The 23821-nt window shown below is 36.8% G+C and overlaps 2 protein-coding genes across 6 annotated transcripts in view; both read right to left on the minus strand.

The window, feature by feature from the left end:
* LOC120473854 (adenylate cyclase type 4) overlaps nt 1-14966 on the minus strand; it is a 28859-nt gene extending 13893 nt beyond the window's left edge. For 2 of the 5 annotated variants that reach the window (XM_089131793.1, XM_089131789.1), the window contains exons 1-9: nt 11399-11520; nt 11187-11308; nt 9053-9540; nt 7818-8015; nt 4180-4341; nt 3891-4040; nt 2675-2820; nt 2121-2232; nt 1916-2043 (exon numbers count right to left, since the gene is read on the minus strand). In XM_089131793.1, the coding sequence (XP_088987919.1) occupies nt 1916-2043; nt 2121-2232; nt 2675-2820; nt 3891-4040; nt 4180-4341; nt 7818-8015; nt 9053-9502 (1346 nt within the window). In that variant the 5' untranslated portion in view covers nt 9503-9540; nt 11187-11308; nt 11399-11520. Of the gene's footprint in view, nt 1-1915; nt 2044-2120; nt 2233-2674; nt 2821-3890; nt 4041-4179; nt 4342-7817; nt 8016-9052; nt 9541-11186; nt 11309-11398; nt 11521-14825 lie in introns of those variants that run through there. The other 3 variants (XM_089131790.1, XM_089131792.1, XM_089131791.1) reach the window with 3 other exon arrangements.
* Nucleotides 14967-16643: 1677 nt separating this feature from the next.
* Nucleotides 16644-18727, minus strand: LOC120477368 (C-type lectin 1-like). The gene is made up of 3 exons (XM_039668933.2): nt 18278-18727; nt 17091-17176; nt 16644-17026 (listed from the first exon to the last, which is right to left on the minus strand). Exons 1-3 carry the CDS (start codon nt 18705-18707, stop codon nt 16898-16900), a joined length of 645 nt encoding a protein of 214 aa, XP_039524867.2. The 5' UTR covers nt 18708-18727; the 3' UTR covers nt 16644-16897.
* Nucleotides 18728-23821: the final 5094 nt, after the last annotated feature.

Consider the following 23821-nt stretch of genomic DNA (forward strand, 5'->3'; position numbering starts at 1 on the left):
ACCCATAGTCATCCTAGTGTATATGACACTCTTCTCTCAGACGAATGCACTTTTATAATGGATAGATGCACTTTTATGATGGATAGATACACTTTTATGATGGATAGATGCACTTTTATGATGGATAGATGCACTTTTATAATGGACAGATGCACTTTTATAATGGACAGATGCACTTTTATGATGGACAGATGCGCTTTTATGATGGATAGATGCACTTTTATGATGGACAGATGCACTTTTATGATGGATAGATGCACTTTTATGATGGATAGATGCACTTTTATGATGGACAGATGCGCTTTTATGATGGACAGATGCACTTTTATGATGGATAGATGCACTTTTATGATGGATAGATGCACTTTTATGATGGACAGATGCGCTTTTATGATGGACAGATGCACTTTTATGATGGATAGATGCACTTTTATGATGGATAGATGCACTTTTATGATGGACAGATGCACTTTTATGATGGACAGATGCACTTTTATGATGGACAGATGCACTTTTATGATGGACAGATGCGCTTTTATGATGGACAGATGCGCTTTTATGATGGACAGATGCACTTTTATGATGGACAGATGCACTTTTATGATGGACAGATGCACTTTTATGATGGACAGATGCACTTTTATGATGGACAGATGCACTTTTATGATGGACAGATGCACTTTTATGATGGATAGATGCACTTTTATGATGGACAGATGCACTTTTATGATGGACAGATGCACTTTTATGATCAACAGATGCACTTTTATGATGGACAGATGCACTTTTATGATGGACAGATGCACTTTTATGATGGATAGATGCACTTTTATGATGGACAGATGCACTTTTATGATGGACAGATGCACTTTTATGATCAACAGATGCACTTTTATGACGGACAGATGCACTTTTATGATGGACAGATGCACTTTTATGATGGACAGATGCACTTTTATGACGGACAGATGCACTTTTATGACGGATAGATGCACTTTTATGACGGATAGATGCACTTTTATGATGGACAGATGCACTTTTATGATGGACAGATGCACTTTTATGATGGATATATGCACTTTTATGATGGACAGATGCACTTTTATGATGGACAGATGCACTTTTATGATGGACAGATGCACTTTTATGATGGACAGATGCACTTTTATGATGGATAGATGCACTTTTATGACGGACAGATGCACTTTTATGACGGATAGATGCACTTTTATGATGGACAGATGCACTTTTATGATGGACAGATGCACTTTTATGATGGATAGATGCACTTTTATGATGGATAGATGCACTTTTATGATGGACAGATGCACTTTTATGATGGATAGATGCACTTTTATGATGGACAGATGCACTTTTATGATGGATAGATGCACTTTTATGATGGATAGATGCACTTTTATGATGGATAGATGCACTTTTATGATGGACAGATGCGCTTTTATGATGGACAGATGCGCTTTTATGATGGACAGATGCACTTTTATGATGGACAGATGCACTTTTATGATGGACAGATGCGTTTTATGATGGACAGATGCACTTTTATGATGGACAGATGCACTTTTATGATGGACAGATGCACTTTTATGACGGACAGATGCACTTTTATGATGGACAGATGCACTTTTATGATGGACAGATGCACTTTTATGATGGATAAATGAACTTTTATGATGGATAGATGCACTTTTCTTCAAAAAGAGAAACCGGCCATTCACTCCCATTATGAAGGTTGGAAGAGCCAGGACATTTTTTAATATAACTGATTGTATCCGTCTGAAAGAAGAGTGCCATATAGACTAGGATGGCGAGTAAATCATGGGCTAATTTAATGTTTGATCCGTTTAAGGCCAGAAACACTGCTCAGAAGATGTGTGTGTGATGGTGGACTCACTTTATGGCGTTGCACATGTCCAGGCCCATCTGAACGCAGTTGCGAGCGTGATGAGAGATGGGATCGGGAAGGCCAGAGACGCAGTAATAGCAGTCGCCCAGGATTTTAATACGCAAGCAGCCGTTCTTCTACAGAGAGCGAGAGGAACGTCAGAAAGGAGTCAAACGCGAGATCCACAGAGCAACAGTGACGGGGATGTGTTCACCTTGGCGATGTCGTCGAACCTGCCGAAGAGTTTGTTGAGGACGGCGACGAGCTCCTCAGGTGTGCAGGTGCTGGACAGGTGTGTGAAGCCCACGATATCAGCGTACAGGATACTGCAGAGTCACAACCACGGGTTTATTTACTAATAAACAAAGCTTTTATACACAGGATCAAATTACACTTGAAAATACATTCATTTCAGAATTCTTTATTATATCAATCTTTTGATTTACATAACGTGGATTATACCATAACGGGTTAATTTTGACCCAAACCCTGGGTTAAAAAGGGACCAACTAATATTTGGGTTATTTCAACCCAGAAAATTGGGTTCTTCCCTATAACCCAGAGTTACTCTTTGAAAAATAACCCAAAAACCAAAACAACCCAGGATTTGGGTCAAAACATTAGCCTTATAACCCAGAAAAGGGTTACTCCCTAAAAAAAAAAACCCCATCATTTTGACAAAACACAAAAAACCCAGAAAATGGGTTAAAGAAATAACCCAGGAGTTTTTTACTGTGTACAGAGTGTGTGTGTGTGTGTGTGTCACACCTGATGTCTCTGTGCTGTCGGATGTAAAGACTGTAGAAATTAGGTTTATTCTCCTCAGTGGAACATGAAGCGGTCAGACGCTTGACGATTTCAGTCTTCAGCTCCATGGCGATGTATCGAGGCAAGACTGACAGCAGGAGGTGCTCCTGAACACACGGGTTAACCAGTGCAAGAGTAAAACTGGTTAGAGACTATTCCATTAAGAATATATTCTGTTTAAGCAAACACATGTTTCATTTCATTTAAATTATTATTTACATTATTTTTTGTTAAAAAAAACGTCTTCATTAACACATTATAATCTATGAACCAGCTACGAGGAGAATCACAAACTCTGATTTAAAGCAAAAAAAGTAAAAAAAAAAAAAAATTTTTTAATGTGGTGCAGACTTTTATTTTGGATTAATCGCATCCAAAATAAAAGTCTGTGTTTACATAATATATTTGTGTGTGCTGTATATAATTATTTTGTACATATAAATACACACACATGCATGTATATATTTAAGAAAATGTGTTATTCATATATAAAATATTTATATTTATATAATATAGGTTATGTATTTATAAATATATACAGAATTTAAGCACAAATAATTCTTAAATATATACATGCATGTATAGGTATTTATATATACAAAATAATTATATACAGCACACACAAATATATTATGTAAACACAGACTTTTATTTTGGATGCGATTAATCACATTTAACTTATGCACAGCTCTAATATATATATATATATATATATATATATATATATATATAAATATTGTCCTTGCATTTTTTCTTGTGTGACACACCTAAATGAAAGGCTCATTATTATGCGGGTCTTTGTCTTCTCGGGTGTGAACCACCTAGTTGGGCCGTTCGCATATTGCTTTTCCAAATAAAATTTAAAAAAATCACAATTTAAAAAAATCTATTGTTTTATGTGAATGATTAGGCAGGATGATTTTCAGATCATTGTAAAGCAATAGTTTTTTCAATAACCACAAAAAAAATAAAATTCTCTCAAAAATACAAACATGTACATACATGCTGCTCACATATTACGGTAGCCCTGTTTGTGCTAAATAGAGTGTGCCATTAATATGTTTATAAGCGACTGAAAAAAGCACAGAGGGTTAATAATACAATTTAATTTTAAAAATCAATTATTGGTGCTATTATTAATATGTGTGTTAACTTTCACACGTATGGGGATCTGTACCTGATCGCGTTTCTGTTTGGCCTGCGTGGAGCGGTTTTTGCTGAAATCTTCTCGTTTCTTGCTGGTCTTCCTGTGAGCGTGCTCAGTGTGCCAGAGGTGAAACATGCCAACACAGTTGACGCACACAAACAGCACTGCGTTCGCCACCAACTGAGACACAGAAAGAGCTTTTGAATATGTGTGGTGACAGGCAAATCAACAGGTTTTGCATATAACATTTCCTCTGACCAGCCATGAAGCGTTCAGGTGTGTGTGTGTGTGTGTGTGTGTGTGTGTGTGTGTGTGTTACCTGCACGACGAGGTCACGTGTCTGCGGACTGGTGAGGGACACATACGTGCTGATGATGACGATGTGACAAACACTCACTCCGATGCCGAAGCTCAGAGCCCATGAGAGCCTGAGAGGAAGAACCGTATAAACGGACAGTGCCAGAAAGAGGAAGAACGCGACCTGAAGATGAAAAACAGCAGTGTATAATAATCAGGGTTATTATTGTTAAGCAAAAACTAAAACCATAAAATTGCATTTTTTTAGTTGAAATTAAATAAACATGAGCTAAAATAAATACAGGTGGACAGGTGTTGAAAATTAGCATGTATGCTATAATCACTACAAACAAATGCATGTGGCTCATCCAATGTAATTGTATGTCCATGTCAAATAAAGATATAATAATAATAATATATATGAAAAATAAACTTATTGTATTATAGCTAGTTGTCAAGGCAATCTTTTCTTTCCAAAAATAGCAAAAAACAACAAAATGAATTTAAAATTTGAATAACATTTTTAAAAAATAACTCAAATTAAAATGAAAACGTAAATGACAAACGTTACAAACTTTTCAGAAGTGATGCTAAACATAAGTATTACTCGGATGTTATAACTCAACACGTTAATTATCTTAAAGGGATACTCCACTTTTTTTGGAAATAGGCTCATTTTACAACTCCTGCAGAGTTAAACTGTTGAGTTTTACCGTTATTGAATCAATTCAGCCGATCTCCGGTTCTGGTGGCACCACTTTTAGCATAGCTTAGCATACATCATTAAAGTGGACTAGACCATTAGCATTTCTCCAAAAAAAAAAAAATGACCAAAGTGTTTTCCTATTTAATTTTTTCCTATTTAAATCTTGACACTTCTGTAGTTACATCGTGCACTAAGACTGACGGAAAATGTAAAGTTGCGAACTATACTCTCATTCCTGCGTAATAATCAAGACACTTGACTGATACTACTGATACTAGCGTACTAATGATATGACGCAGTGTCTGAAAATAGGCTACCTTCCGTCAAAATACCTACACAAACTTATTCCCGGTCACGTTGGAAGTTATCGAGGTGGGAACTATTATCATATCATATCATTACGCCTGCTGCACTCATGGTACGGCAGTAAACTTTCTTGATTATTACGCAGGAATGGGAGTGTAGTTCCTAGCCGTATGTAAGGGAGGCCAGCTGATAGTTGCTGTGCGAGTAAACCTCACTCCCCTGATCTACAGAATTTGTTTACATTTTACTTTTTTTTTTTTGGAGAAATGCTAATGGTCTTGTGCACTTCAATGATGTATGCTAAGCTATGCTAAACGTGGTACCGCCAGAACCGGGGATCGACTGAATGGATTCAATAACGGTAAAACTCAACAGTTTAACTCTGGGGGAGTTGTAAAATGAGCCTATTTCCAAAAAAAAGTGGAGTATCCCTTTAAGATAATTAATTCAGCTATTAACCCTAGGCCAACTAGGTATCCAGATCCTTCTATCTTGAATTGTGAAGAGTTTTCAAAATGTTTTAACGATAAAATTGTTGGTATACCCTCTACAATCCTGAATTACAGGTGTCTCCGTCCTTGTGGGAATGGAGTGAACTCACTGTTATTAACCTTCAAGTGTGTCATGTGATGATCTTCACTAGTGTAGCTGGACCTCATACCCACTGCCTCAGTCAGGGCACTTGTTTATCAGAGTTCAAGTATGCTACAGTTCTTCCATTACTAAAGAGGCCTTAATTTGGCAATAGAGGATCTTAATCATTTTAGACTTGCCTTTTTTAGCAAAGGTTTTAGAAAAAGTGGTATTTAAGCAGCTACAAGCACATATTACTGCAAATTGAATTAGAGAACGCTTTCAGTCGGGCTTTGAGTGTTGAATGACGTTTCTGTTTCACTGGATAATGGAGAAAGAGTTATTTTAATTCTGCGTTGATTTGGTGGATCATGAGATTTGAATGAATCGCTCAGCACATTGGCTGGGTCTAAAAGGAGATGTTCTCGAAGGGTTTAAATGTTCTCCTCCTCGGGGAGTCCCACAGGGGTCCGTTCTTGATCCTATTCTTTTTTCCCTCTATATGCTGCCATTGGGGGCTATTTATCGGAAACATAAAGTGTCTTTTCTTCACTTGACGCTTTACTAGCATGCTTAAACCATGTCAAGGACTGGATGGCTGCAAATTTCTTGAAGTTTAATGAAAATAAAACGGAGGTTATTGCGTTTGGCCCTAAAAAACATGATGTGTTTGAGTGCTTGAATGCAACTGGTTTTATTAAGTCTAGTGTGAAAAATGTGGGATTCGTTCTGGATAGTGATTTAAAGCAAATTAGTTCTGCGGTGAGGTGTTGTTTTCTTAATCTATATCTGTTTGCTATGACTAAACTTTTTCTGCATAGTTCAGATTTTCAGAAAGCAATTACGTCCATTGTCTTCACTAGACTGGATTATTGTAATTCGCTTTACTACGGAGTTGATGCTCGAGCACTTTTGCGTTTACAGAAAATACAAAATGCAGCAGCAAAGATGATAAAGTCGGCAAAGAAATATGATTCTGTGGCTTCATTACTATTTTGATTAAAGTGGCTGTACGATTGAGAATTATTTACAAAATCCTCGTACTTGTTTTAAAAGCCTTGCACAATTTGGCTCAATCTACATCCCCGCTAGATCCTTGTGATCAGAAAATAAACAATTGATCAAAACAAACGATCAAAACAAATGCTTTGCACAACCAAGACAACAGACCAATGTATGTGTCTATGTGTGATATCTATTTGGTGTTTTAACTTATGATTGTGAAGCACTTTGGGCAACGTGAGTTGTATTAAACTGTGCTATATAAATAAATAAATAAAACAAACAAACAAACGGAAATAAAAATATATAAATAAAAACTAAATTAACTACAGACATTAAAAAAACTAATAAAAATGGCAATAGCACACAAACTGAAAAAAAAAACTAAATATTAATAAAAAACTATACATTAAAAAATAATAAAAATGACAAAACAATAAAGTTACTACAATTTTAACTAAAATTAAAATGGAATGAATATATATAGTAATAAAATTAACTTAATAATATATATATATATATATATATATATATAATTAAATAATTATATATGACAAAAGCACACTATAAAATAGAGCCCGACCGATAAAGGATTTTGAAGGCCGATACCGATACAAATATTTGTTGGTTTTAAAATCTGATATTCCGATATATCGGCCGATATTTTTATTTTTTTTCAGAAACGCGCAACAAAACATTAACAGATTTCCCTAACATTAGTTATTAATTACTAAAATAATATGATAATACATTTTATAACTGTCATGTGCTATTAAATAAATACTAAAGTCACATTGTCAAAAGTTAAAAAGACAGTCAGTCAACTACACAGTAACAACGTTTTTTTTATTTTATTTTTGAAATATTCATTTATCGGCCATTATAACTGCCGATACCGATAGTTTGGGAAATGCCTAATATCGGCCGATAATATCGGTCTGCCGATAAATCGGTCTGGCTCTACTATAAAATAACGAAAATGTTATTTCAAATGAAAATGATTTGCATAAAGGATATTTCTGGCTTAAAAAAGGCATAATAGTGTGCAAAACCCATAATAAGTGACCTCCGACCTGGTCCCAGGGGGTGACGACTCCTCCGGTGAAGACGAACACGAAGGCGATGATGAGGAGCAGAGACCAGATGAAGAGCGCGAGTGGCGTTTCTCCCCGCCGAAGCACCGGCAAACACGGCAAACACGCCAGAAGAGCCACGCAGACACACACCACCACACACACCACTGCGAACGCCGCCACGTGAGTGACCAGGTTCTGCGGGGGCGAGAGACAAACACACAAACCATATATCTAATGAGTGATTATAATCAACGAATCAGTCTCTCGGCTAATGAGATTTTACTTTAAGTTAGCAGTGTGATTACTGAAATGATCTTTTCATGTATTTATTAAACATCTTAAAGTGAGTGCACTTCTGACTCCGGGTCTTAATTAAAGGTGCTGTATGTAACTTTTGTTTTGGTCTGTGTGACTCCGCCCACTTCCAGTTCAGCCAATAGCATTTCGACACTCCGGTTGGCAGCGTAACGCAGCCATGGAAACGAGCAAACAAACCGGGTCAGAGATAGCAGATTCCACACAACCTAAAAAGCCTCCATAGACATACACTAGACCTCACCTTGGGGTTCTAAGCATGCGTCAAAACCGCCGCCATCTTGGAACAGGGGTCTTGTAATAGGAAGTAGCTAGGTAACGCTGCTTACTTCGAATTCATTGATGGTGGCGGACTTTTGTGCAGCGTATGATGTTCACGGATGAAATCTGAACTAGGAAGAATGTTGTTTTTTTTAAAAATAAAAAAATAATTCTTTCTGTAATCAATGATAAATACATGTCTGACCGTTGGAACAAACCAAAAAAACAAGAAAAATCGCATTCATGACGATTTATGGTGATTTTATTTGCGTTAGACCTGTGTCTACTACATTGATGCTGATGCATTAAAGTGGAGGGGCTCCCCTGTTTCAAGATGGCGCCTCTATTGACGCATTCGTTCCAATGAACTGCCGTAGCCAAGGTGAGGTCTAGTGTATATGTCTATGAAAAGCCTCGATATCCGTCTAAAAAGCTCTATGAACGAGAACAAATTAAATCAACTCATTATCTCATTAGCTTTCAATGTCAATTTACTCATTCCTCCTGCGTTTCCTCAAACTAGCAACCCGCGTGAGCGCCAGATCTGAGGAGGCGGGGCGAGGGAAATTTCAACTGCAGTACCGATTTCGACCACTAGCTGTCATTCTTACACACAGCACCTTTAATCGTGTCTGGTCTTGGGTAACAGCTCTTACCCTGCCGGTGGACGGGATGATGACGATGATGGTCACGCAGAAGAGGACCGTCAGGAGCAGTCCCGACACCATTAGCGGCGTCTCCTCCAGACAGTACGGGAACGACACCACACAGCCGCAGCTCCGCTGGGATTCCTGCAGCTCGTCGGCGGCGGCGGGACCCACGAGGAACCTGCTCCGAGAGCTTTGAGAACCCTCGACGGTGGCATTGGAAGTCCTGGACGTCTCAGAGACGGTCGCCAAACTAAATCTCCTGTCGATGACGTCGGGTTCGGCACTTTCTGAGGCGTTTGGCGAGGAAGAAGTGCTTGTGTTGAGTGCGTTTGTGGAGCTCTCCTCATCGGGATCTCGACCGCCTCCGAGGCGCGACTGGCGAGGTTTCAGGGCTTCGGGGACGTTCTCCAGCTTGGCGACACCCAGTTCGACGTAAGTCTTCGTGTTGTCCAGCATTACGTCCGGGGGACTATTTGTGCCGCTATTTACGTACACTGTAAAAATTTACGGTAAAAAAAAAATACGGTAGCAACACTTTAGGTTTTACAGACTTAAAGTTACAGATTAGAAACTGATATTATGTTGATTTACTGAATTCTTTGTGTGTTCATTTGTTTTGTACCATTGTAACAACAGTGGTGGAGGAAGTACTGAATCTCAGTACTTAAGTAAAAGTACAAATAACCAGATAAATATTTACTTTAGTAAAAGTAGAAGTAACACAATGACAACCGTACTTAAGTAAAAAGTAAAAAGTACCTGATTTTAAATGTACTTTAAGTATTAAAAGTAAAAGTATTGCATGACAATTGATTCTCTTAATGACTATTTTCTAATGATTAATAAAACATTTAATTCTAACTCATTCAACCTAATACTCCTATAATGATGGAAAAAAAATGTTGTCACTTTTTCTGAAACAAGCTTGCAATTAGCCAATATAAACCATGCCTATCCTTACTATATGTTAATAACTATGTTTGGCAGTAAACGCGATTAATTTATGGTGTAATTCTGAACCTCTTGGCTTGCCATAATCCTAACCAAACGTATATTACACAGGGTGTGTTTCCTATGCACATAAAAACAAATTTTCGCGTATAAATTGCACGATAAACACACTGCGTGCGAGACGCATTTAGTTGATGTATCTATGGCAACCAAACGTCACTGGTGAGACAAACGTGCAACGAACGGACGGTCAGATTACGTTTTGGCAGGGGAAAAACTGATCAGAAAATATAATGAAAATGTAACAGAAGTTGTAGAAATGTAGTGGAGTACAAAGTATAATAATTGCTGCAAAATGTAACGAAGTAAAAGTAAAAAGTAGGCACTATTTATTCTACTTAAGTAAAGTAAAGATACGTGAAAAATGTACTTAAGTAAAGTAACGAAGTATTTGTACTTCGTTACATTCCACCACTGTGTAACAATGACAACCACCAATCAGAGTGGAGATGAGAGTCACATGGTGAATCAAAGCTCATCACACACTGCTTTTCACAAGAAAGTTAATATAAGCTGCATGGCAACATGACATCATGACTTTTGTGTAAACATACACGCCACTTTCGAGTCAAGTGGCGTGTTATCTCTACGCATTTTGAGCTATCCGCGTGTATCCGCGCGTATGCGTGTATGTCTACGCCATTAATGTCCGTGTGATTCCGCGTGTCTGTACACGCCATCAAATGTCAGAGCGTTCATACAACGGCGTTCTTAAAAACGCGATTATGCGTGTTGATAGCACGCCAAAACCGTAAATGCGAATCCTTCATGAGATCAGTCATTCACACACACACTAAACACCATCATGGTAACACACGTGAAATTTAGAAAATGCAATAAACATTAATTTAACAACATTAAATTTAGAAACAGTTATTTCAACAAAAATAAATGTCAATTTACGAGTTTAAATAGTTATTTTTCCCTTCCAAAAGTAAGTAAAATTACATTAAATGTATGGTTAGATCTATCACAGTAATACGCGCAATAATAATTACGGTATTTTACCGTTAAAATCACGATCGTTTTGTACAGTGATGCCAAGAAGAGCCTGATTGATGTGTTCTTCATTGAGGACACTCAATACACACACATAAATAATGTCTACCGAAGAGGGGTAAAAACTCACGTCGTTTAAAGTCTGAGGGTTTGAGAGCAGACGAATGTTTTCAGAGGTTTTCGAAAGGTACTCGTTGGTCTTTTGAAGTGAATCCAGCTCCGCTTCTGGATTGGTGAGCCATTACATCTGTCCTTGAAGAACACAATGGTAAAAGAAGATCAGCGAGACAAACACGTTAAAACAATAAAAAGAATAACCGGTTTTTGGAGAAATATAAGAACCATTTTGGATTGTTGTGCTCAAAAAATGGGTAAAAATCCACAGTGTTGCGGGTCAAATCGACCCCTATTCGCTGATGTCACGCAGCCGCCATTTTGAAATCAAAAGCGAGGCTCTGGTGGGCAGAACCCCAGAAGTACAGATGAAGACAGAAGAAACAAGCCGTGTAAGGCAGTGGAAGACTGAAGACGGGTCAAACTGAACCTACACTGTAAAAAATAAACCGCAAATTTGACGGTAAAAAAACGGCAGCTGAGGTTGCCAGAACTTTACAGTTAAAAATACGGTAGGAACGTTAATGGTTTTACAGACTTAACTTAAAATTTACAGTAATAAACCATGTTTTATTTTCTGTTAAAATGTGGATTTACCAACTTATTGACGTATGTAATACACTGACAACCATCAATCATCACAGCAGTGATGAGAGTTACATGAGCAATCACAGCTCATCATAAGTGACTTATTTAAGTAATATTTATAGAAGCGGCACAGTGTCATTCACACAAACATTAAACACCATCACGGTAACACACATGAAATTTAAAAAATGCAATAAACATTAATTTAACAACATCAAATGTAACATAAAACCCTAATGTACATAACTGATTAGAAAAAAAAAACAATAAAACTATGAGGAACTATAGTTATTTCAACAAAAATACATCAAATGTGAAGTGTCACACAGGGAATTGTGGGAATGTCAATTTACGTTTTTTCACTGTAAATTATACAATGAGTTGTTCTTTTTCACGTTCAAAAACTGTAAATTTAACGGTATTTTACTGTAAAATTATATCACAGTTATTTACCGTGTATAGTACGGAAACTTTCTGTTTACCAATTAACAGTTTTGCACTGTAGCATTTTTACCGTCTTTTACCGTTAAAATCACGGTTATTTTTTACAGTGAAGAGTTTAAAAGAACTCTTACTCTGAAGTATATTTTAATAATCTACAGAACATTATTCTGCCAATAACAACCTTTTGTGTAATGTAAGCATCAACGGCACTGAAGAACCTTTGTGTGATGGAACCGGCTCTGAGTGACGACAATGAAACACAATGAGAAACATGTCATTTCACTGCCAAATCAGATCTGAGATAAAGTACACCTGTGCTTCTTCCTATTTATACGCTGTGTGTGTGGCTCAAACACACACATGCAAATGAAGTTCTTCTGAGAAGTTCAATATTAAACCATTAGCAGACATCACATCTTATTCCTCACAAAATAAACACAAACACATGAAAACACAGTTAAGAAATAAATAAAAAACCGAGGCGTGTGTATTCAGAGTGTCTGACCAAAAAGACAAAAGCTTCTGATGTCACGTTCAAAGTCAATTTATGTGAACAGGATGAACTGGATACAGCGAATATTTCCCCCACACACACACACCTGTGTAACGAAATGTCTGTTGCCTAAGCAGAAACACCCAATTACACACACACACGCACACTTAATATTTAACATTATTGATCTGCCTCAATTATTTGAGAGCTGAACTGACGATGACATCATGCGGCTACACACACACACACACACACAAGAAACTGTTGTATTATTTCCCTGTTATTACTGTAAAGCTGCTTTGAAACATTCAGTGTGTATCAGATCCTCATATTAGAGAGATATCTGAAGGGTCATGTGACTGCTAAAATATATTACACTTTACATATATATTCACATAGAGAACCGATTCTTTTAATATTGAACTGTTTTACTGTTTTTACGCAGCAGAAGAGACTCTTTCAGACACATTAGAAAAATCACCAAACTTATGAACAGTACTGTGTGTATGAGAGCATAAATCTCAACACAGATTATGCTGGAAACAAGAAACATTGTACGAAAAACAAACTGAAAACAAAACGAGTGTTTCTGATCTGGGATCAGACTCTCCTCTGACTTACACAGTCACACACAGTCACAATACGGCATGAGTCAACCACTAACAAAAGACCCGGTGTGTGTGTGTGATTATTCCTGAATGAGATCTTACCACACACACACACACACAAGCATGAGTCAAGAAAACAAAAGCATGTGAAAAGAGGAAATACAGTATTACCAGAACGCTTCATCGAGCAAACCTCTTCTGAGTGTCACATTAGTTTGCATATTTGGGCTTTTCATACGAAACTGTTTTCCATAAACACGGCCTTTATTTCCGCTGTAACTCGCAGACAAGCTCATCATGATCCCTGTCTAGAACATTATTTACATGTTTACACTTATTACTTTATTTGGCATGAACGTACAGTGCATCGAATAATAATAAAAAAACCGTTAATACGTAAATAGAAAGTGACGTCAGTGACGTCACGGCTCGTTCTAGAACGTTAAAATGGAACGTTTCCATAATGTAAAGAAAAAGAATGTGCGTTTCCATAATGTAAATAAAGAATGTGGAATGTTCCCATATGAAGTTTTGACCATAACATGAGCAGAATATAAGACCGTATTTTTGTTATGTGGGGACTTCCCAGCTAACAGGGAACATTCCCAGAACATTCACTAACGTTCTTTAAAAGTTGTGTAAATGTTAGGACAAAACGTTATTAAAATAATGTTTTCGGAACGTTCATATAACATTATTAACATTCTTGTAACGTTGAGAGAAAACGTTCTTAGAACAACGTTCTTGGAACGTCTTTATCACGTTATTTGTATTTGATGAACGTTCTCATTACGTTGATAAAAAACGTTCTTAAAACAACGTTATCGGAACGTCTTTATCAGGTGTGTTTGATAAACGTTCTCATAACGTTCCAGCAACATTATGCTAACCTTAGGATAACGTTCTAACAACATTATGCTAACGTTCCAGCAACGTTCTACAAACATTAAGACACCGTTCCAGCAACGTTAAGCAAACTGGACATTTCCACGTTTTTAGAACATTTTAAATTAACGTTCCCACAACCAAAATGGAACGTTAGAAAAACGTTCTCAGAACCTAACTTTGTTAGCTGATTAATCCTTCAAATATCAATATAAATGATTTTAGACACTAGTTTGATGTGTCAGACGAGGTTTAACATTGCATTTGCATTCTTATCCTGCATGTTTTCATGTGAGAGAACTGGGCAACACTTCATTTTACTGTTACAGCAACCTTGTTACATAATAGTTGGCTAATAATACCAGTAAATTAGGCTAATTACATGCAGCGAACGCTAATCCTAGTAAGTACATGTTGCTAATTGATATTACTTAAATATTTATTCACACTGTACTTGACAGCTTAAAATAAAGTGTAACCCAGAACTGAACAGTATCAGACATTACTCAGTTTTCGTTAAATAAACCTATATGTGACTCTATGAGGCTGTCGTGTTCTCAACACATCATAAAAACATTTGAACACATGTATAAAACACCCTTTTAACCATTTATAAACCCGGATTAGAGTATCGTACCTGCGCTCCGCCGCTCTCCTCGATTCTGCTCTCCGTCACTCGAGTTCTCCAAATAGTTTGCGGTTCCATTTTTTGTTTTTTGAACTGGACGAACCGGTTCTCCGGCAGGAGTGACGGCACACAGCCGAACCCAAAGGTCACCTCTCATCACAACACTGCTGCTGGCTGCATACATCATTTATTAATGAGTATAGATAATATGAAGGTGCATGATGATGTAAAAATGAAAAATAATTGCATTTTCCTGAAAATGTGTCGGTATACTTTAGTTTACAGTGTCCTTGTTACTGTAGGCTACTTAACAGTAAAGTATGCACTAACCTCAACCAAACCCAATCCTATCGTAAATGCAACATATCTCTCAGTACTTAAATGTATATGACACCGTAAAATAAAGTATAAACAATGTTTCTTCATTTTACTTTTCAATAAAACTGATATTTTAATGTAACTGCTAAAATTACTTGTATTTTTGATTTGTTTATTTTGAATAGCCTGCCACAGTTATTTTGCTCGTCAAGTCAAGTTTATTATGTATTAGGCTACATAATAAAAAGTATATTATGTGCAGTGTGTTTTGAAGTGCAAAATTTGTAACGGAAAGGTGTGTGCAAAGGCGGTGCAGAACAAGTTGAGATTAAAGCTTAGTTTAATTTGGTAAACATCACAATAAATTAATGATTGCAATGCTAATTATATTTTAATGAGTTCAACATATAAGTAATACTGATGATAATAATAACATCAATGTTGTTCCAAAACTGTATGACTTGAATAACTGAACAGATTCGGATCCCATTTATTGTTCATCGTGTGGACAACAAAATACAATGGCAGTGATGGGAACCAAAAATGTTTGGTCACCAAGATTATTCACAATATTGTTATTATCCACGAAAGCAGGAAAGTCATACAGATTTGGAATATCATTAATATAGGATAAAAAAAATGACATTGATAAAGCTAGATGAGCTGTTGTGTCACATTTGGTTGATTTCTTTGCTTCTGCATTTGATATTTCTCTGTGCATCTGTCCTGATTGAACACTATCAATAACTACTAATGTCTTCTAGTATCACCCCCTCTAGTGGTTAATCTATGACATTAGATTTTGGCTATACTTTGCTACACTGTGTAACTTTTTGAGTTTATTCTTAGCTAAAAACACTTAGTTCTATCAAAAATATATGTGCTCATTAATGTATTTTTACTTCGTTCAAGTAATAAAGTATTCTCGTGAGTGTATAAAATGCCATTGAAAATACATACGGGTAAGGGGTAATGTCGGTCGCCATGTTGCCCCTCCATCTTGAAAGTACATTAGCCAAAGAGGGACATACCCGTTAATTCAAGCTTTGCCTTTCGCGTTTACGTTTGAGTTATCAGTCGAACTGAAAGCCATGTTAATCTTGGACTACATTGCCCACCGTAGGAGTTAAAACGAAATCGGAATTGAGAAGAACAGAAATAATATTTACTAGATGTCAAATACCTTTTCACCACTAGATGGGATAAAAATCACACAGTGTATCCCTGTGGTGAAAATCCGGTTTTTAATGTTGTTTATGTGTCTATGTGGTGTTTTAATACGCTTTAAGACAAACTCATAAGTCGACAGCATTGCTGAGTATTTTCTGCTCAAAACTCCACTGCTTTGTAGTAGAAGCGCCAACACAATATAGTGTATATAGGCCTATGTCATAATTTTTACATGATCTCACAATTGACTTTGAAATGTTTGATAGAAGCTCAACTGACGTGTTAGTGTGTATATAATAATGTAATATATAGATATGAAGATCAACAATGATTTTTGTGTTTTTAACGGTATTTATTAGCACAGATAATATCACAGACACACTTCTGATAACAATGCACAATAAAGGATTCTAGCTTTTCCACTTGATTACTCATGAAAACAACCCTGAACAAAAGAATAATAAAAACAGAAGAGTTCATACTTAAACAAATAAAATAAATAGCGATAGACGTCTTCTCCTGTTTAGCATTTGCCCAGTAAATAACTAACAAGATTAAATAAAAGCTTGAACACAGGGCTGCCAACTCTCCAACTAACAATTCTGTTTAGGGGCGTCACTCTTCTTCGGGTCCTTCGTCTGGAAGACATTCCCATCGGATTGGGTTCTCCATGAAAGTTGAGCTTCTCCTGACATCCCCTTCTCCTTCAGGATCTGCTCCATCTGAAGAACATTTGAATGATATATTTCTGCTGTCTTTTCCTAGTGGAATTACAAGAGGACTCACCTTCGCTAAAATCTCTTTCTTCACTTCCGGATCGTTCAGATCTTGACCTGATTTCACCTCCAGTCTCACGATCTGTCTCCTCTTCCCTGCAGTGGGACGAACACACTGATGAAGTCATAACGAACGATGATGAACATGTTTTATAGTTTTTGTTGTGGATCGTTAGGAATTTGTCATTATATCTGATTCTAAACATCCACAATCATGTTTGAGGCTCAATGTTAATCAGTTGCTGAACACATTTTCAGCTATTTCAGGAAAAATAAATTATTTAATGGATTCGCGTTAACATAAATAACTCTCAATTATGACAATTATGAAATTAAAAACAGGCCTTGTGGTGAAAATCAAGTTTTTAATGTTGTTTATATGTCATATGATGTTTGACATATAAATGTTTATGATCGTCACCCGAGCTGAGTGAGGGAGTGGAGGCGGGGCTCATTTGCATATTCATAGAACTGCGTACACTAAATGAGGCAAAGGTGTCGAGTTACATTCAAGATATTTTAAGGCATGGAAAAAAAATTAAATGTTATTTTAGGAATAAACTGATTGACTATAACTTCCTATTTAAGTTTGATGTCTCCCTTATTGTTATTTTTATTCATTTAAAAACCTGAATAATAGTTTATCTATTTTATTTGAAACTATATACTGAGGCAAATATTGTCTCAGAATAAAGGTGAAAGAAAGGGGTCATAATTTTCAATGTATCTATTACACAATATACAACGAGACACAACAGTTATTGAATTTTAGTTGGAAGAAATAAAACTACAAAGGCTGTTTGTAGTGGCTATCTTAATTGTTCGCAATTATTGACTTAAACTAAGCTTACTTCTCTTATCATAACCACATTGTATCAACGACATAAGACAGTTTCCACACAGCTTCAAAATAAGAGTCCCGATACAACTTCAAAATTAGAGTCCCGTTACAAAAGTTACACCAATATACCAAAATAAACACAAAAATTAAAGAGTAACAAATATTAATAACATAATCAAACTTGCTACTAATAAATGGCGCTTACACTGTTTAAAAAAACCCAACTCAAATCTAAATATAGGACCATTTTTATTAGATATCTGCATGTGTGAGGCTAAAAAAACTAGATTAAAACTAAAGCTAAAGGAACTAAAGGAAAACATTTTTGTGAATGTTTGTTAAGAGGATCAACTCACCAAAATAACACACAAAAGGAACTTTGATAAAGCATTCCTGGTCGCTCCATTTGTTATATAAAATATTAACACACCACTGTATACCAGCGTAATTGTTGGGTTGGCCAGCAGCCCAGTCTGAAAACGTGGATCCGCTCTGATCCGACCAGATTAAAGGAGATGTTGACGAAGTCCGATGGAGTCCGATCCAAGCACTTGATACGTTTGCCATGACATTCAACAGATTGTCGTTGTCCTCCTTGTCATCGACGGTGGCGAGATCAGTGTAATGCTCTCTGCAGAAGGCCTGAGCCTCGGACCAGCTCACATTCAGAGGCACGAAGATGAAATCATGGAGCTGGGAGAACGCCACGGGCGTCAGTGCTGAAACACAAGCAAGAGTTATTAAAACCTTTACTATAACAATTCTAACTGCAGTGTTTATGTCCATAAGTATTACACACAGTAAAAACAAATAATCAGTTGTTTCTTGTGGAATGCATTGATCTGAAAATGTTGTCCAATACCGGTAAATCCACATTTTTACATAATATTTGAGAGCCTGATAACAAAAACAAAAGTCTCGTCATTCATTTTTTTTTGTTGTTGTTTTTTGTTTATTTGTTTTTCTATTTCTTTTTTAAAAATGGACTTTGAGTCTGTAATAAAGTTTTGATTGATTGATTGATTAACAGCCACGTCCCAAACACACAATTATAACGTTCTCAATATAATTGTATGTAGCCCAATTGTATGTTTATTAACTAACATAACACCTGAGAGTAGGGAACAACTATTGCGTAGCGTAGCTAATATGCAGCGGGGAAACTCTGTTTCCTCTAAACATTGAAGCTTTAATTTAAAACGCAGTGAAACACAGCAGAGCGTCTAGCTCTCTCATTGGCTGTACTGCGGGAAATGCGCATCTAATTGCCTAGCGCCTCTGAACGCGCGACAAATCAACTGAGTGCACCTAAAATGGGCGGGGCCTAAGCTGGAAATATCGCTAATTTAGGCCCTGTGCAGTTTGAATGTTGTGACAGTTGGTCGGTGTGGTTTAGTCCCGCCCCTCCTCCACTGTGATTGGACGGCTGGGTAAAATGTGACAGTGATGAGCGCTGCGTTTTATCCAAAGTTGAACATTTTTCAACTCCCAGCGACCAGTAAAAACGCTGGTGGTTGGTAAAAACTCATCGCGTTTAAAAAACGCGGCGCTCCCATTGAGAACAATTGAAAACATACGCCAGGAGCGTGGAAAAACGCGTGGAAAAAATAATTTTTATTTTATTTTTACTATACTATACTGAATAGCTTAATTGTTAGCCTATGTCTACTTTATCACTGTTTCAACGGTTACACAAGTCAAGTGCAAAATATAAATAAAAGTATATACACTAAATGATACAAATGTATTATTGGACCAATTTTAGAGTTTTACAACATTTTCTTCCTGAAATCCACCATGAAATCCTACCCCCTGTTGGGATCAGGATAATCCTGTTTTTTTGGATCAAAGTTATCCAAATCCCACTGACAAGTTATGAACAACACAAACTGAAGGTTTGATCCAGATTAAAACTAGGATTGGATTCCCTGATCTAATCTGCTTTCAGATTCCTTCTTTCCCTTTTGAACAACCCATTTTCAATCCGATAACCAAAATCCGATCAGCTTACCATTGAACAACTGGCCCATAGACTCTGTGTGCCTCGAGTTGGATGGTGAGAAAGAGTGGACAACAAAATAGATCGTAAGTCGTCAAGCTGAACAGCCGAGGTCATTCTATGTGACCATGGAGAACTTCGCAGGAAGTTTGTCTATGATATTCACAATAGTGTGCCTGAATTTGTGTTTTAATTTTGTTTAAAAAAAATGTATAAAATAAAAGTTGATGTTTTTGAGATGTGATGTATAGTATTTGAGTTAGAAACAAGCTTTCTTATTGATCATTATGTATGTGCATACGATCAAGGAAGTGTTCAGTAAAGCACAGTTGAAACTCATGCAAAGTCTACCGTGTTTCATGACAAACACCATGTAAAAGTGAATTTTCCATAATAGGTGCCTTTTAAAGAAGCAGTTTTTCCAAACTCACCTGACAACAGCACAAAGATCACAGCGTTCCTCATGACCAATGATCTGCTCCGAAAGCTTCGACTCCGGCTCAGTTTGATGAGTCTGTCGTGCTCTTTTGATAGTGTGTTTGATAGTGACACACTCGTGTTTTACATTGAAAATAACATTCAAATCACATCAGGATCCCAACCAGATCAAACCCACTGACACTATATTAACATCTTTACATTATATAACATGACCCTAATCCTAACTTGCTAACTTGGTTAAAGAAATCTACCAACATTTAAGTCATTTCACTTTTTTTTTAAATTTCAGTATGAGTCAGTATGATTATTTTCTCCAAGGCTGCATAAATACTATGTTATTATATTAGTTTTCAGTGTGACATGATTATAATAATTCACCTTCTAGTCAATATGCTGATTTTGTGCCCAAGAAACATTTCTGATTACTAGTAAAAATGCTTTTCCTGCTTAATGAATCATAGAAATGTGATACAGTGTCTGTTTACAGGTTTCAATGATGAAGAGAAAGTTCAATTTATTTGAAACAGAGTCTTAAACTTTATAAATGTCTTCACTGTCACTTCTGATCAATTTCGTGAATCAGTGATGAATAGAGAGCTCGGTTTTCGGAGTGTGTGTGTTTTGCAGAATTTGTTTATGGGGATTTAGTCGGTGACACGAAACTCAGGCTCATTTGTTTCTGCGATCAAAGCTTTAAACTTGATGTTAATCCTCCAGATTAATTTGGGAAACTCAGTAAAGTGATATAAGATGAATAAAAATGGAAAGAAAGAGAGATGGTTACGTCACTCATGATGGCGTAGTTGGAGATGCTAAACGTGCTCTACCCTTTTCCCGTATATTTTATTTGTTAACTAAGTTTTGTGACGCTAAGAGAGAGAAACTCTCCTGAATGACAGGATCGGATTGGCTGTGCACTTATTAAATGTGCGTGATACAGCCTTTAAAGGTGCCATCTGTCCAAAAAAATCAAACAGACTCCTTATTCCACACCAGATGGGGGCAGTATACCTCCAGAAAGTGAGTCATGCCGCGGCCGCGCGCAATCTCACGTCTTCAAACAACACACGCGAGCGCTGTTTTGCTTTCTCTCCCTCGCGCATATTAATCAAATCAATTGACACGATAGTGAAAGGTTGGAAGACCGCAGTTTCACGTGGAGCATTTGGAGATTTTCAGACATTAGAGACTCAATGAACAACATCTCAACACTAAATTACACAGACGCCCGTCTTAAATACAAGCTGCACTGTAAAAAATACCGTGATTTTAACAGTAAAAGACTGTAAAAAATGCTACAGTGCAAAACTGTTATTTGGTAAACAGAAAGTTTCTGTACTTTATACGGTAAATAACTGTGATATAATTTTACAGTAAAATACCGTTAAATTTACAGTTTTTGAAAGTGAAAAAGAACAACTCATTGTATAATTTACAGTGAAAAAACGTAAATTGACCCTGTGTGACACTTCACATTTGATGTATTTTTGTTGAAATAACTATAGTTCCTCATAGTTTTATTGTTTTTTTTTCTAATCAGTTATGTACATTAGGGTTTTATGTTACATTTAATGTTGTTAAATTAATGTTTATTGCATTTTTTAATTTCATGTGTGTTACCATGATGGTGTTTAATGTTTGTGTGGATGACACTGTGCCACTTCTATAAATATTACTTAAATAAGTCATTTATGATGAGCTTTGATTGCTCAAGTAACTCTCATCACTGCTGTGACATACGTCAATAAGTTGGTAAATCAACATTTTACCAGAAAATAAAATACGGTTTGTTACTGTAAATTTTAAGTTAAGTCTGTACAACCATTAACGTTCCTACCATATTTTTAACGGTAAAGTTGTGTCAACCACAGCTGCCGTTTTTTTACCGTAAAATTTACGGTTTATTTTTTACAGTGTTGTGCATTTCGACGATATGGGAAAATAAAAGCCAAGGCTATTATTTGAAGTTTTACGATTTTCTTTTTGTTCATATTACATTTTTATTGTTCGTTTGAATTAATTTGACAGACAGCATTCGCTGATGTTGACCAAGCTAGCGCCATTCAGAGCCGCCAACTCTCACGCAATCGACACTTTTCACACGCTCTCACGCCACACATCAGAAAAGGACACGGAGACCGACAGACAAGACAGAGCAGGTTAGTTATGATATATAAAAAAATCTCAGCTATCAGATTCTGTCAATTTTATTACGCAAATCAAACAATAAATAGCGTTTTGGCGCTTGTAAATGTTACACAACAGATCCCTAGCGCACATAGACATATACACTAGACCTCACCTTGGATACGGCAGTTCATTAGAACGAATGCGTCAATAGAGCCGCCATCTTGAAACAGATGGCCCCTCCACTTTAATGCATCAGCGTCAATGTAGTAGACATAGGTCTAACGCAAATAAAATCACCATAAATCATCATGAATGCGATTTTTCTTGCTTTTTTGGTTTGTTCCAACGGTCAGACATGTATTTATCATTGAATCCAGAAAGAACATTTTTTTTTTTTAAACATTCTTCCTAGTTCAGATTTCATCCGTGAATTTCATACCCTGCACAAAAGTCCGCCACCGTCAATGAATTCGAAGTAAAGGCAGAGATAGCAGCGTTACCTAGCTACTTTCCTATGACAAGACCCCTGTTCCAAGATGGCGGCGGTTTTGACGCATAATTAGAACCCACTAGGTGAAGTCTAGTGTATATGTCTATGCCTAGCGCACATGAACCGATCATCTCTACTAGCTAAAGCTAATGGTAAAAAACACGAACACTGTTGAAAGATACAGTATGCTAAAACTTACCAAAATGTATTCCTCATGCAAAATGTCGACCAATCATTTTTTTTTTAACTCCTCCCTGAACTGAAATGTAGTAGTGGACTGTATTTCCACACGGTTGACATCAAGTTAAAGTACGCCCAAGCCGCGCGACTCACTCGTGTACTGCAGTTTGGCTGGTGGTTATGTTGCCCGCCCGCATATCGCCTCCCATGGCCGAAAGTGGTATTACGACACATGCCGGACCTAGGCTAGTAATTTAGCATGCTAACTCAGGTTAATATCTCTGCGGCAGTGTGGTAGGATTTTACGAAAAAAGATCATATCAATCATATCGCTGCTCGACTACAAACATGACATTTCACCGAAAGACAGTGAGCTAAAACCTAGTGGTCTGAGCCCGAGCTCGCCGACAGGTCAGGGTGTTATCGCATGCAAACTGCATATGTATGACACGAAAAGCGCATTTTGCCACGCCGTGGGTTACGCACACTTTGCGAAACAAACACGCCTGAAGTGGGCTCAAAAGCATTAGTCAAATTTTCCAGATTTGCAGATTGTGTAATATTTTTTTTCTTACTATTTCAGCCCTATTCACAAGTTTTACATTTGCATCCTGTTTTGTATCACATTCGATTTGATTTGTAAATGATGAAAGTGAGCTG

The sequence above is a fragment of the Pimephales promelas genome, chromosome 1, assembly GCF_988280905.1.
Source record: "Pimephales promelas chromosome 1, fPimPro1.hap1.1, whole genome shotgun sequence".
Lineage (NCBI taxonomy): Eukaryota > Metazoa > Chordata > Actinopteri > Cypriniformes > Leuciscidae > Pimephales > Pimephales promelas.